This window comes from Pseudophryne corroboree, chromosome 2 (genome assembly GCF_028390025.1).
Source record: "Pseudophryne corroboree isolate aPseCor3 chromosome 2, aPseCor3.hap2, whole genome shotgun sequence".
NCBI classification, from domain to species: Eukaryota; Metazoa; Chordata; class Amphibia; order Anura; family Myobatrachidae; genus Pseudophryne; species Pseudophryne corroboree.
This window is the reverse complement of record NC_086445.1, coordinates 357,451,930-357,464,248: the sequence shown is the minus strand read 5'-3', so window position 1 is coordinate 357,464,248 and position 12,319 is coordinate 357,451,930. Positions and strand designations below refer to the sequence as shown.

At 49.6% G+C, this 12,319-nt stretch overlaps 1 protein-coding gene across 2 annotated transcripts in view; it reads right to left on the bottom strand.

Moving 5' to 3' along the window:
- Positions 1–12,319, bottom strand: part of TUBGCP3 (tubulin gamma complex component 3) — a 634,372-nt gene that overhangs the window by 67,885 nt on the left and 554,168 nt on the right. For both annotated transcript variants that reach the window (XM_063953156.1, XM_063953155.1), the window contains exons 18-19: positions 12,113–12,201; positions 10,637–10,768 (exon numbers count right to left, since the gene is read on the bottom strand). In XM_063953156.1, coding sequence (XP_063809226.1) covers positions 10,637–10,768; positions 12,113–12,201 — 221 coding nt within the window. The remainder of the gene's footprint in view (positions 1–10,636; positions 10,769–12,112; positions 12,202–12,319) is intronic.

Genomic DNA, 12,319 nt, shown 5'->3' with positions numbered 1-12,319 from the left:
TGGCAGGGGTTAAAATTCATCCATATAGCCCTGGGGGCTATATGTGATGTATTTTCGCCAGCCAAGGTGTTTTTATTGCTGCTCAGGGCGCCCCCCCCTAGCGCCCTGCACCCTCAGTGACCGGAGTGTGAAGTGTGCTGAGGAGCAATGGCGCACAGCTGCAGTGCTGTGCGCTACCTTGGTGAAGACAGGATGTCTTCTGCCGCCGATTATTCCGGACCTCTTCTTGCTTCTGGCTCTGTAAGGGGGCCGGCGGTGCGGCTCTGGGACCGAGCTCCGAGGCTGGGCCTGTGTTCGGTCCCTCTGGAGCTAATGGTGTCCAGTAGCCTAAGAAGCCCAATCCACTCTGCACGCAGGTGAGTTCGCTTCTTCTCCCCTTAGTCCCTCGATGCAGTGAGCCTGTTGCCAGCAGGTCTCACTGAAAATAAAAAACCTAAAACTAAACTTTCACTAAGAAGCTCAGGAGAGCCCCTAGTGTGCACCCTTCTCGGCCGGGCACAAAAATCTAACTGAGGCTTGGAGGAGGGTCATGGGGGGAGGAGCCAGTGCACACCAGGTAGTCCTAAAGCTTTACTTTTGTGCCCAGTCTCCTGCGGAGCCGCTAATCCCCATGGTCCTTACGGAGTTCCCAGCATCCACTAGGACGTCAGAGAAATGGGTCTGACCGAACCGTCCGGTTTCGGTACTACCAACATGGTCGAAAAGTAACCCTTTCCACGTTGAAGGAGGAGAATCTTGACCACCACCTGCTGAAGATACAATTTGTGAATTGCAGTTAACACTGTTTCCCTCTCGTGGGGGGGAAGCCGGCAGGGCCGTCGGTGAGGTGGCATCTTCTCAAAGTCCAGCTTGCATCCCCGAGACACAATATCTATTGCCCAGGGATCTAACAGGGAGTGAACCCACTTGTGGCTGAACTTACGCAGGCGTGCCCCCACCGGGCCTAGCTCCGCCTTGTGGAGCCCCAGCGACATGCAGTGGATTATTGTAGAGGCCGGGGAGGACTTCTGTTCCTGGGTCCTAGCTGTGTTGTGCAGCTTCTTTCCTCTGCCCCCGCCTCTGGCAAGAAAGGACGCACCTCGGACTTTCTCGTTTCTTTGTTCTAAAGGCTGCATTTGATAATGTCGTGCTTTCCTAGGCTGTGCAGGAATATAAGGCAAAACAACAGAATTATCAGCTATAGCTGTGGAGACCAAGTCCGAGAACCCTTCTCCACACAATCCTCAGCCTTCCATATGCCTCTTAAGTCGGCATCATCTGTCCATTGCATATTCTACAGGACACGTCAAGCAGAAACCGACATAGCTTTGTCTCTAGGACCCAGTATACTCATGTCTCTTTGGGCATGTTTTCTACATACTAGGGTCTCAATTTCTGCTGATAAGGTACCTGTCCACGCAGCCCCAGCGCTATAAACCCATGCCGACACAATCTGAGTAGTGTACCAGAATGTGCACACTATCTGCAGGATCCCTGAGAACAGCTGTTACGACAGGTTACCTTTTGGGCAAACGTGACACCCTAGGGGAAGATTCCCATCACATCCTGGCCCTAGTGGGGAAAGGATACTGCCTGAGAATTCTTTGTGGGAAGCTGCAGTCTCTTGTCTGGAGATTCCCGCTCTTTTTCCTCATGAGAGGAGGGAAATTTACCTCAGCTTTCTTCCCCTTAAACATGTGTACCCTTGTGTCAGGGACAAATGAGTCATCAGTGATATGCAAATCATCTTTTATTACAATAATCATATATTGAATACTTTTCTGCCATTTTGGCTGTAACTTTGCATTATCGTAGTCGACACTGGAGTCAAACTCCGTGTCGATATCAGTGTTTATTATTTTGGATAGTAAGCATTGTGAGACTCTGAAGGTCTCTGCGACCTAGGGACAGACATGTGTAGATTTCCTGTCTGTTCTCTAATCTTTTGTGCAATAAATTCACCATAGCACTTACACATAACCAAACAGGTGTCGGCGTTGTCGACGGAGACACCTTCTCACACACATATTAGCTCCATCTCCTCCTTAGGGGAGCCTTTAACCTCAGACATATCGGCACACACGTACAGACACACCACACACACAGGGGATGCTCTATTTGAAGACAGTTCCCCCACAAGGCCCTTTAGAGAGACAGAGAGAGAGTATGCCAGCAAACACCCCAGCGCTATATAACCCAGGAATTACACAGTAACTTAGTCTTTACCCAGTAGCTGCTGTATATATGATAAATGCGCCTAAATTTATGTGCCCCCCATCTCTTTTTACCCTCTTTCTACCTTGAGACTGCAGGGGAGAGCCTGGGGAGCTTCCTCTCAGCGGAGCTGTGGAGAGAAAATGGCGCTGGTGAGTGCTGAGGAAGAAGCCCCGCTTTCTGTGTAAAAATAATGGCGGGGGCTCATACATATATACAGTGCCCAGCTGTATATATGTTACTTTTGCCAAGAGGTATCATAATTGCTGCCCCCCCCCCCCCCCCGCGCCCTACAGTGACCGGAGTGTGTGGGTAGTGTGGGAGCAATGGCGCACAGCTGCAGTGCTGTGCGCTACCTCATATGAAGACAGGAATCTTCTGCTAACGATTTCGACGTCTTCTTGCTTCACCCGCCGGCTTCTGTCTTTGCGAGGGGTCGGCGGCGCGGCTCCGGGAACGGACGACCAAGGTTAAGATCCTGTGTTCGAACCCTCTGGAGCTAATGGTGTCCAGTAGCCTAAGAAGCGCAACCTAGCCGCAGTTAGTAGGTTTGCTTCTCTCCCCTCAGTCCCACGTAGCAGAGAGTCTGTTGCCAGCAGAAGCTCTCTGAAAATAAAAAAAAAACCTAACTAAAATACTTTCTTATTAGCAAGCTCAGGAGAGCTCACTAAAATGCACCCAGCTCCATCCGGGCACAGATTCTAACTGAGGTCTGGAGGAGGGGCATAGAGGGAGGAGCCAGTGCACACCAGTAGTCCTAATTCTTTTTTAGAGTGCCCAGTCTCCTGCGGAGCCCGTCTATTCTCCATGGTCCTTACGGAGTCCCCAGCATCCACTAGGACGTTAGAGAAAACGCGGGAGTGGCTGAAGAAACGGGGGAGTGTCTGGGCGTACGCTGGGTGTGTTTGTGACGTCAAACCAGGAACGACAAGCACTGAACTGATCGCACTGGAAGAGTAAGTCTCGAGCTACTCAGAAACTGCACAGAGAAATCTTTTTGCAATATTGCGAATCTTTCGTTCGCAATTCTGCTAAGCTAAGATTCGCTCCCAGTAGGCGGCGGCTTAGCATGTGCAATGCTGCTAAAAGCAGCTTGCGAGCGAACAACTCGGAATGAGGGCCCCTGTCCTTTGCCGGCAAAGGATACGCCATAAGAATTCTCTTGGGAATCTGCAGTTTCTTGTCTGGAGTTTCCCAAGCTTTTTCAAATAACTCATTCAGCTCATGAGATGGGGGAAAAGTTACCTCAGGCTTCTTTTCCTTAAACATGTGTACCCTCATGTCAGGGACAGAGGGATCATCTGTGATATGCAAAACATATTTTATTGCAATAATCATGTAATGAATACTTTTGGCCACCCTTGGGTGTAACCTCGCATCATCGTAGTCGACACTGAGTCAGAATCCGTGTCGGCATCAGTGTCTGCTACTTGGGACAGTGGGCGTTTCTGAGACCCAGAAGGGCCCTGTGACACAGTTAAAGCCATGGATTGACTCCCTTCTTTATCCCTGGACTCTGCTTTGTCCAATCTCTTATGTAGTAAAGCCACATTTGCATTTAAAACATTCCACATATCCAACCAGTCAGGTGTCGGCGTTGCCGACGGAGACACCACAATCATCTGCTCCACCTCCTCCCTAGAATAGCCTTCCGCTTCAGACATGCCGACACACACGTACCGACACCCCCACACACTCAGGGAAATAACTATATGGAGACAGTTCCCCTATAAGGCACTTTGGAGAGACAGAGAGAGAGTATGCCAGCACACACCCAGCGCCACCAGACCCTGGAATAAAATTCCAGTTAGGACAGCGCTTATATATAAAAATATATATAAGAACACTCACTGCGCCAATTACATGTGCGCCCCCCCCCCCCCTCTTTTTTGCCCTCTGTGACCGTGTTCAGCGGGGGAGAGTCCAGGGAGCCAGCTTCTCTGCATGTGCTGTGGAGAAAATGGCGCTGGTTAGTGCTGGAGGATCAAGCCCCGCGCCCTCAGCGGCGGGCTCCGGTCCCGCTCAAATAATCTAAAAAACTGGCGGGGGTTAATAATATACTGCCTCCGCAGTATCTGTACATCTGCCAGTGTCCCTTGAGGCTATTAATTGCTGCCCAGGGCACCCACCCTGCGCCCTGCACCCTTACAGTGCCCGCTGTTGTGTGTGTGTGTGGGAGCAATGGCGCGCAGCGTTACTGCTGCGCGTTACCTCACTGAAGAACTGAAGTCTTCTGCCGCCTTTGAAGTCTTCTTTCTTCTTCTACTCACCCACCTTCTATCTTCCGGCTCTGTGAGGAGGACGGCGGTGCGGCTCCGGGACGAACGGAGAGGGTGAGACCTGCGTTCCCTCTGGAGCTAATGGTGTCCAGTAGCCTAAGAAGCAGAGCCTATCACTTAAGTAGGTCTGCTTCTCTCCCCTCAGTCCCACAATGCAGGGAGCCTGTTGCCAGCAGTGCTCCCTGAAAATAAAAAACCGAACAAAATTCTTTTTCAGAGAAACTCAGGAGAGCTCCCCTGTAATGCACCCAGTCTCCTCTGGGCACAGGATGAAACTGAGGTCTGGAGGAGGGGCATAGAGGGAGGAGCCAGTGCACACCCATTCTAAAGTTCTTTATAGTGCCCATTTCTCCTGCGGAGCCCATCTATACCCTGTGGTCCTTATGGAGTCCCCAGCATCCTCTAGGACGTAAGAGAAAAAAAAAAAAAAAAGGAAACTGACAATATGCATCATTTGAAAAATAAGAATTTACTCACCGGTAATTCTATTTCTCGTAGTCCGTAGTGGATGCTGGGTACTCCGTAAGGACCATGGGGTATAGACGGGCTCCGCAGGAGACTGGGCACTCTTAAAAGAAAGATTAGGTACTATATCTGGTGTGCACTGGCTCCTCCCTCTATGCCCCTCCTCCAGACCTCAGTTAGGGAAACTGTGCCCGGAAGAGCCGACATTACTAGGAAAGGATTTGGAATCCAGGGTAAGACTCATACCAGCCACACCAATCACACCGTACAACTCGTGATAACTATACCCAGTTAACAGTATGAACAATAACTGAGCCTCTCTCAACAGATGGCTCATACAATAACCCTTTAGTTAAGCAATAACTATATACATGTATTGCAGAGAGTCCGCACTTGGGACGGGCTCCCAGCATCCACTACGGACTACGAGAAATAGAATTACCGGTGAGTAAATTCTTATTTTCTCTGACGTCCTAGTGGATGCTGGGTACTCCGTAAGGACCATGGGGATTATACCAAAGCTCCCAAACGAGCGGGAGAGTGCGGATGACTCTGCAGCACCGAATGAGCAAACTCAAGGTCCTCCTCAGCCAAGGTATCAAACTTGTAGAATTTTGCAAAAGTGTTTGAACTTGACCAAGTAGCAGCTCGGCAAAGTTGTAAAGCCAAGTCCCCTCGGGCAGCCGCCCAAGAAGAGCCCACCTTCCTCGTGGAATGGGCTTTTACTGATTTAGGATGCGGCAGTCCAGCTGCAGAATGTGCAAGCTGAATCGTGCTACAGATCCAGCGAGCAATAGTCTGCTTTGAAGCAGGAGCACCCAGCTTGTTGGGTGCATGCAGGATAAATAGCGAGTCAGTTTTTCTGACTCTAGCCGTCCTGGAAACAAAGTTTCAGGGCCCGGACTACGTCCAGCAACTTGGAATCCTCCAAGTCCCTAGTAGCCGCAGGCACCACAATAGGTTGGTTCAAATGAAACGATGATACCACCTTAGGGAGAAATTGGGGACGAGTCCTCCATTCTGCCCTTTCCATATGGAAGATCAGATATGGGCTTTTACATGACAAAGCCGCCAATTCTGACACACGCCTAGTCCAAGCTAAGGCCAAAAGCATGACCACTTTCCACGTGAGATATTTTAGCTCCACGGTCTTAAGTGGCTCAAACCAGTGGGATTTTAGGAATCCAACACACGTTAAGATCCCAAGGTGCCACTGGAGGCACAAAAGGGGCTGAATATGCAGCACCGCTGTAACAACGTCCGAACTTCAGGCAGTGAAGCCAGTTCTTTTTGAGAGAAAAAGGGATAGGGCCGAAATCTTGGCCTTTATGGATCCTAATTTTAGGCCCATAGTCACTCCTGACTGTAGGAAGTGCAGGAATCGACCCCCCTGGAATTCCTCTGTAGGGCCTTCCCGGCCACACACCAAGCAACCTATTTTCACCATATACAGTGAAAAAGTCTTGCTGTCACGTCTTTCCTAGCCTTTATCAGCGTAGGAATAACTGCATCCGGAATGCCCTTTTCCGCTAGGATCCGGCGTTCAACCGCCATGCCGTCCAACGCAGCAAGTCTTGGATCAGACAGGGTCCCTGTTGCAACATGTCCTGACTGAGAGGCAGAGGCCATGGGTCCTCTGAGAGCATTTCTTGCAGTTCCGGGTACCGAGTCCTTCTTGGCCAATCCGGAGCAAAGAATATTGTTCACACTCCTCCGTTTATTACAATTCTCAGCCCTTGGGTCTGAGAGGAAGGAATACATAGACCGACTGGAACACCCACGGTGTTACTAGTGCGACCACAGCTATCGCCTGAGAGTCCCTTGACCCAGAGTAAAACCTTTTTTTATCTTTTTATTGAGGTGGGACGCCATGTAGTCCACCTGAGGCAGTTTCCATCAATTTGCAAAACTGCGTGAAGACTTCCTGATGAAGTCATCACTTTCCCGGGTGGAGGTCGTGTCCACTCCCGGAATGAACACTACTGACAGTGCGCTTACTTGATTCTCCGCCCAGTGAAGAATTCTGGTGGCTTCTACCCTCGCCACCCTGCTCCTTGTGCCGCCCTGGCGGTTTACATGAGCCCCTGCGGTCTGACTGGATCAGAACCGGTTGGTCGCGAAGCAGGAACTCCGCTTGACTTAGGGCGTTGTATATGGCCCTTAGTTCCAGGATATTGATGTGAAGGCAAGTCTGTTGGCTTGACCACAAACCTTGGAATTTTCTTCACTGTGCAACTGCCCCCCACCCTCGGAGGCTTGCATCAGTGGTCACCAGGACCCAGTCCTGAATGCCGAATCTGCGGCCCTCGAGAAGGTGAGCACTCCGCAGCCACCACAGGAGAGACACCCTGGCCCTGGGGGATAGGGTGATTAACCGATGCATCTGAAGATGTGATCCGGACCACTTGTCCAGTAAGTTCCATTGTCCTTGCATGGAACCAGCCGAAGGGGATGGCCTCGTATGATGCCATCATCCTTCCCAGGACTCGAGTGCAGTGATGCACTGACACCTGTTTTGGTTTTCAATGGATTCCTGACCAGTGTCATGAGCTCCTGAGCTCTCTCTATCGGGAGATAAACCCTCTTCTGGTCTGTGTCTAGGATCATGCCTAGGCGAGGCAGATGAGCTGTAGGAACCAACTGCTACTTCGGAATATATAGAATCCAGTCGTGTTGCCGTTTCACTTCCAGAGAAGGTGATACGCTGTCCAGCAACTGCTCTCTTGATCTCGCTTTTATGAGGAGATCATCCAAGTATGTGATAATAGTGACACCTTGCTTCCGCAGGAGCACCATCATATCCGCCATTACCTTGGTGAAATTGGTAATGACAATCCCGTACCGCAATTCTGAGGTACGCCTGATGAGGTGGATAAATGGGGACACGAAGGTATGCATCCCTTATGTCCCGATTCATTTCAGGCTTGCAATGACCGCTCTTAGCGATTCCATCTTGAACCTGAACCTTTTCAGGTATATGTTCAGGGATTTTAATTCAATATGGGTCTAACCGAACCGTCTGTTTTCGGGATTATAACATGGTCGAATAATAACACCCTCTTGTTGAAGGAGGGGACCCTTGACCACCACCTGTTGAAGATACAATTTACGAATTGCAGTTAACACTGGCTCCCTCTCTTGGGGAGAAGCCCGCTGGGTCCTCGGTGAGGGGGCATCTTCTCACAGTCCAGCCTGTATCCCTGCGATACAATTTCTATTGCCCGGGGATCTAACAGGGAGTGAACCCACTTGTGGCTGAACTTACGAAGGCGTGTCCCCACCGGGCCTAGCTCCGCCTGTGGAGCCCCAGCGACATGCGGTGGATTTTTGTAGAGGCCGGGGAGGACTTCTGTTCCTGGGGACTAGCTGTGTTGTACAGCTTCTTTCCTCTGCCCCCGGCTCTGACAAGAAAGGACGCACCTCAGACTTTCTTGTTTCTTTATTCAAAAAGCTGCATTTAATAATGTCGTGCTTTCCTAGGCTGTGCAGGAATATAAGGCAAAATATCAGAATTACCAGCTATAGCTGTGGAGACCAGGCCCGAGAACCTTTCTCCACACAATCCTCAGCCTTCCATATGCCTCTTAAGTCGGCATCATCTGTCCAATGTATATTCTACAGGACACGTCAAGCAGAAATAGACATAGCTTTTGTCTCTAGGACCCAGTATACTCATGTCCCTTTGGGCATGCTTTATAATTATATATCTATCACTTAAGACAGCATCTTAAAATATTTATATGCATACTAGGGTCTCAATCTCTGCTGATAAGGTACCTGTCCACGCTGCCACAGCGCTATAAACCCATGCCGACACAATCGCCGGTCTGGGTAGTATACTAGAATGTGCACCTTATCTGCAGAATCCCTGAGAATAGCTAGTGCAAACAGGACACCCAAGGGGAAGATTCTCAACACATCCTGGCCCTAGTGGGGAAAGGATACAGCCTGAGAATTCTCTTGTGGGAAGCTGCCGTCTTTTGTCTGGAGATTCCCGCTCTTTTTCCTCATGAGAGGAGGGAAATTTACCTCAGCATTCTTCCCCTTAACATGTGTACTCTCGTGTCAGGGACAGATGAGTCATCAGTGATATGCAAATCATCTTTTATTCCAATAATCATATATTGAATATCTTTTAGCCCTCTTGGCTGTAACTTTGCATTATCGTAGTCGACATTGGAGTTAAACTCTGTGTCGATACTTTGTTATTTTGGATAGTGAACATAGAGAGACTCTGAAGGACTCTGTGACATAGGGACAGACCAGGGTAGATTTCCTTTCTGTTCCCTAACCTTTTGTGCAATAATTTTACCTCAGCACTTACACATATCCAAACAGGTGTCGGCGTTGTTGACGGAGACACCCTCCCACACACTTATCTGCTCTATCACCTCCTTAGAGGAGCCTTTTACCTCAGACATGTCGACACACGCGTGCCGACACACACCACACACACAGGGGATGCTCTATTTGAAGACAGTTCCCCCACCAGGCCCTTTGGAGACACAGAGAGAGAGTATGCCAGCACACACCACAGCGCTATATAATACAGGGATGTACACTATACTGAGTGATTTTTCCCCTATAGCAGCTTATATACACAGTTTTGCGTTTAAATTTATGTGCCCCCCCTCTCTTTTTTACCCTTTGTGTACCAGGATACTGCAGGGGAGAGCCTGGGGAGCTTCCTTCCAGCTGAGCTGTGAAGAGAAAATGGCGCCGGTGTGCTGAGGAAGAAGACCCGGCCCCCTCAGCGGCGGGCTTCTGTCCTTTTATGTACTTTAATGGCGGGGGTTAATGCACATATACAGTTTATCAGACTGTATTATGTGCTTTTCGCCAAGTAAGGTAATCTAATTGCTGCCCAGGGCGCCCCCCCCAGCGCCCTGCACCCATCAGTGACCGGAGTGAGTGGTGTGCTAAGGGAGCAATGGTGCACAGCTGCAGTGCTGTGCGCTACCTTAATGAAGACCGGAGTCTTCAGCCGCCGACTTTCAACTTCTCTTCGTTCTTCTGGCTCTGCAAGGGGGACGGCGGCGCGGCTCCGGGACCGGACGACCGAGGACTGGGCCTGTGTTCGATCCCTCTGGAGCTAATAGTGTCCAGTAGCCTTAGAAGCCCAAGCTAGCTGCAAGCAGGTAGATTCGCTTCTCTCCCCTCAGTCCCACATAGCAGTGAGTCTGTTGCCAGCAGATCTCACTGAAAATAAAAAACCTAACAAATACTTTCTTTTCTAGGAAGCTCAGGAGAGCCCCTAGGGTGCATCCAGCTCTGGCCGGGCACAGATACTAACTGAGGTCTGGAGGAGGGGCATAGAGGGAGGAGCCAGTGCACACCAGATATAGTACCTAATCTTTCTTTTAAGAGTGCCCAGTCTCCTGCGGAGCCCGTCTATACCCCATGGTCCTTACGGAGTACCTAGCATCCACTAGGACGTCAGAGAAAAAATCATTAATAGCTGCTTTTGACCATTAGTGTGCTTTAGTTGTCATCAGCTATGAGGGAGCACAACATCAATAGAATTAAAATCTTGACTGTCTATGGCCCATTGAAATTTGTAGTCGAGAACATTTTGAATACAAAACCACATGCATATTGTTTATCACACACTGGACTGATTATCGGTTGCACTTAATTTACTCTACTCTACTTTACAAAATAGGTTAGAATAAAGGTAACAAATAGAAAACAAAACTTACTCTCGAGTCACTATCTAGAAGACACCGAGAAATTATCGTGTCCAGAAATGTGTCATGGGCAGCAATGATGTGATCCAAATCCTGTGCTTGTAGCACCTTGTTCCACAGCTCATCCCATGAACATTCTAGAACCTGAGACAGAAGAGTCAATTAATTAGGCTAAGAAGACAAGAGAAAAATTTTAACGAATACATTCCACATCAGAATTTATTAATGTATATACTCGAGTATAAGCCGAGTTTTTCAGCACATTTTTTATGCTGAAAAAGCCTCCCCCCCCCCCCCCCCCCCCTCCTCGGCTTATACTCGAGTGATGCTCCGTAACTGCTGCCTGGGAAGGAGGGACACGGAGGGCACAGCGCGCGCCTCTCCTGTGTCCCTCTTGCGTCTCCGGCGGCAGTGGCGGGTCTATTAAATGAAGTACCCGTTCGTGAGCTCTGATTGGCTCACGAACCGGCACTCCATTTAACAGACCCACCACCGGAGACGCAGGAGGGACACAGGAGAGGTGCGCGCTGTGCCCTCCGTGTCCCTCCTTCACAAAACAGCAGGGGAGCGCAGAAGGGCAAGTTGTACCTGGCACTGGGGAAGCATATTTGGCACTTGATGGGGGGGGGGGGGCATATGTGGCACATGTGGCACTGAAGGGGCATATCTGGCACCGTGGGGGAATATGTCACCGTGGGGGAATATCTGGCACTATGAGGGCATATCTGGCATCTGGAGGGTAAGTAGTACCTGGCACTGGGGGAGCATATTTGGCATTTGAGGGGGGGCATATCTGGCACTGTAGGAGCATAACTGGCGCCGTGGGGGCATATCTGGCGCCGTGGGGGCATATCTGGCACTATGAGGGCATAGCTGGCACTATGGGGGCATATCTGGCACTGTGGGGGAATAACTGGCAGTATGAGGACATATCTGGCAGTGTGAGGGCATATCTGGCAGTGTGAGGGCATATCTGGCAGTGTGAGGGCATATCTGGCATCTGGAGGGTAAGTAGTACCTGGCACTGGGGCAGCATATTTGGCATTTGAGGGGGGGGGGGGGGCATATCTGGCACTGTAGGGGCATAACTGACGCAGTGGGGGCATATCTGGCGCCGTGGGGGCATATCTGGCACCGTTGGGGCATATCTGGAACTGTGGGGGAATAACTGGCAGTATGAGGACATATCTGGCAGTGTGAGGGCATATCTGGCAGGGTGAGGGCATATTGTGAGGGCATATCTGGCAGGGTGAGGGCATATCTGGCATTATGAGGGCATATCTGGCATTATGAGGGCATATCTGGCAGTATGAGGGCTGTGTACGGCTAGAGCTGCATTTCCCACCCTAGGCTTATACTCGAGTCAATAAGTTTTCCCTGGTTTTTGTGGTAAAATTAGGTGCCTCGGCTTATATTCGGGTCGACTAATACTCGACTTATACGCAAGTATATACGGTATGTTTAAAAAAAAAAAAAAAAAAAAAGTACCTCAAATGTGATGTAATACTGCATCTGGTGAATGAAATGAACCATTTCTGAAGCCAGGACATGACACTGATGAAGCACTCCAGAAAGTTCTGTAATACAGGTCAATAATATAAATATAAATTAAAAACTGGTTGTGGTTAAAGATTAAATATCTAAACAAAAAAAATAAAAAAATTGACATTAGTCCGCTTACTTTACCATGTTATG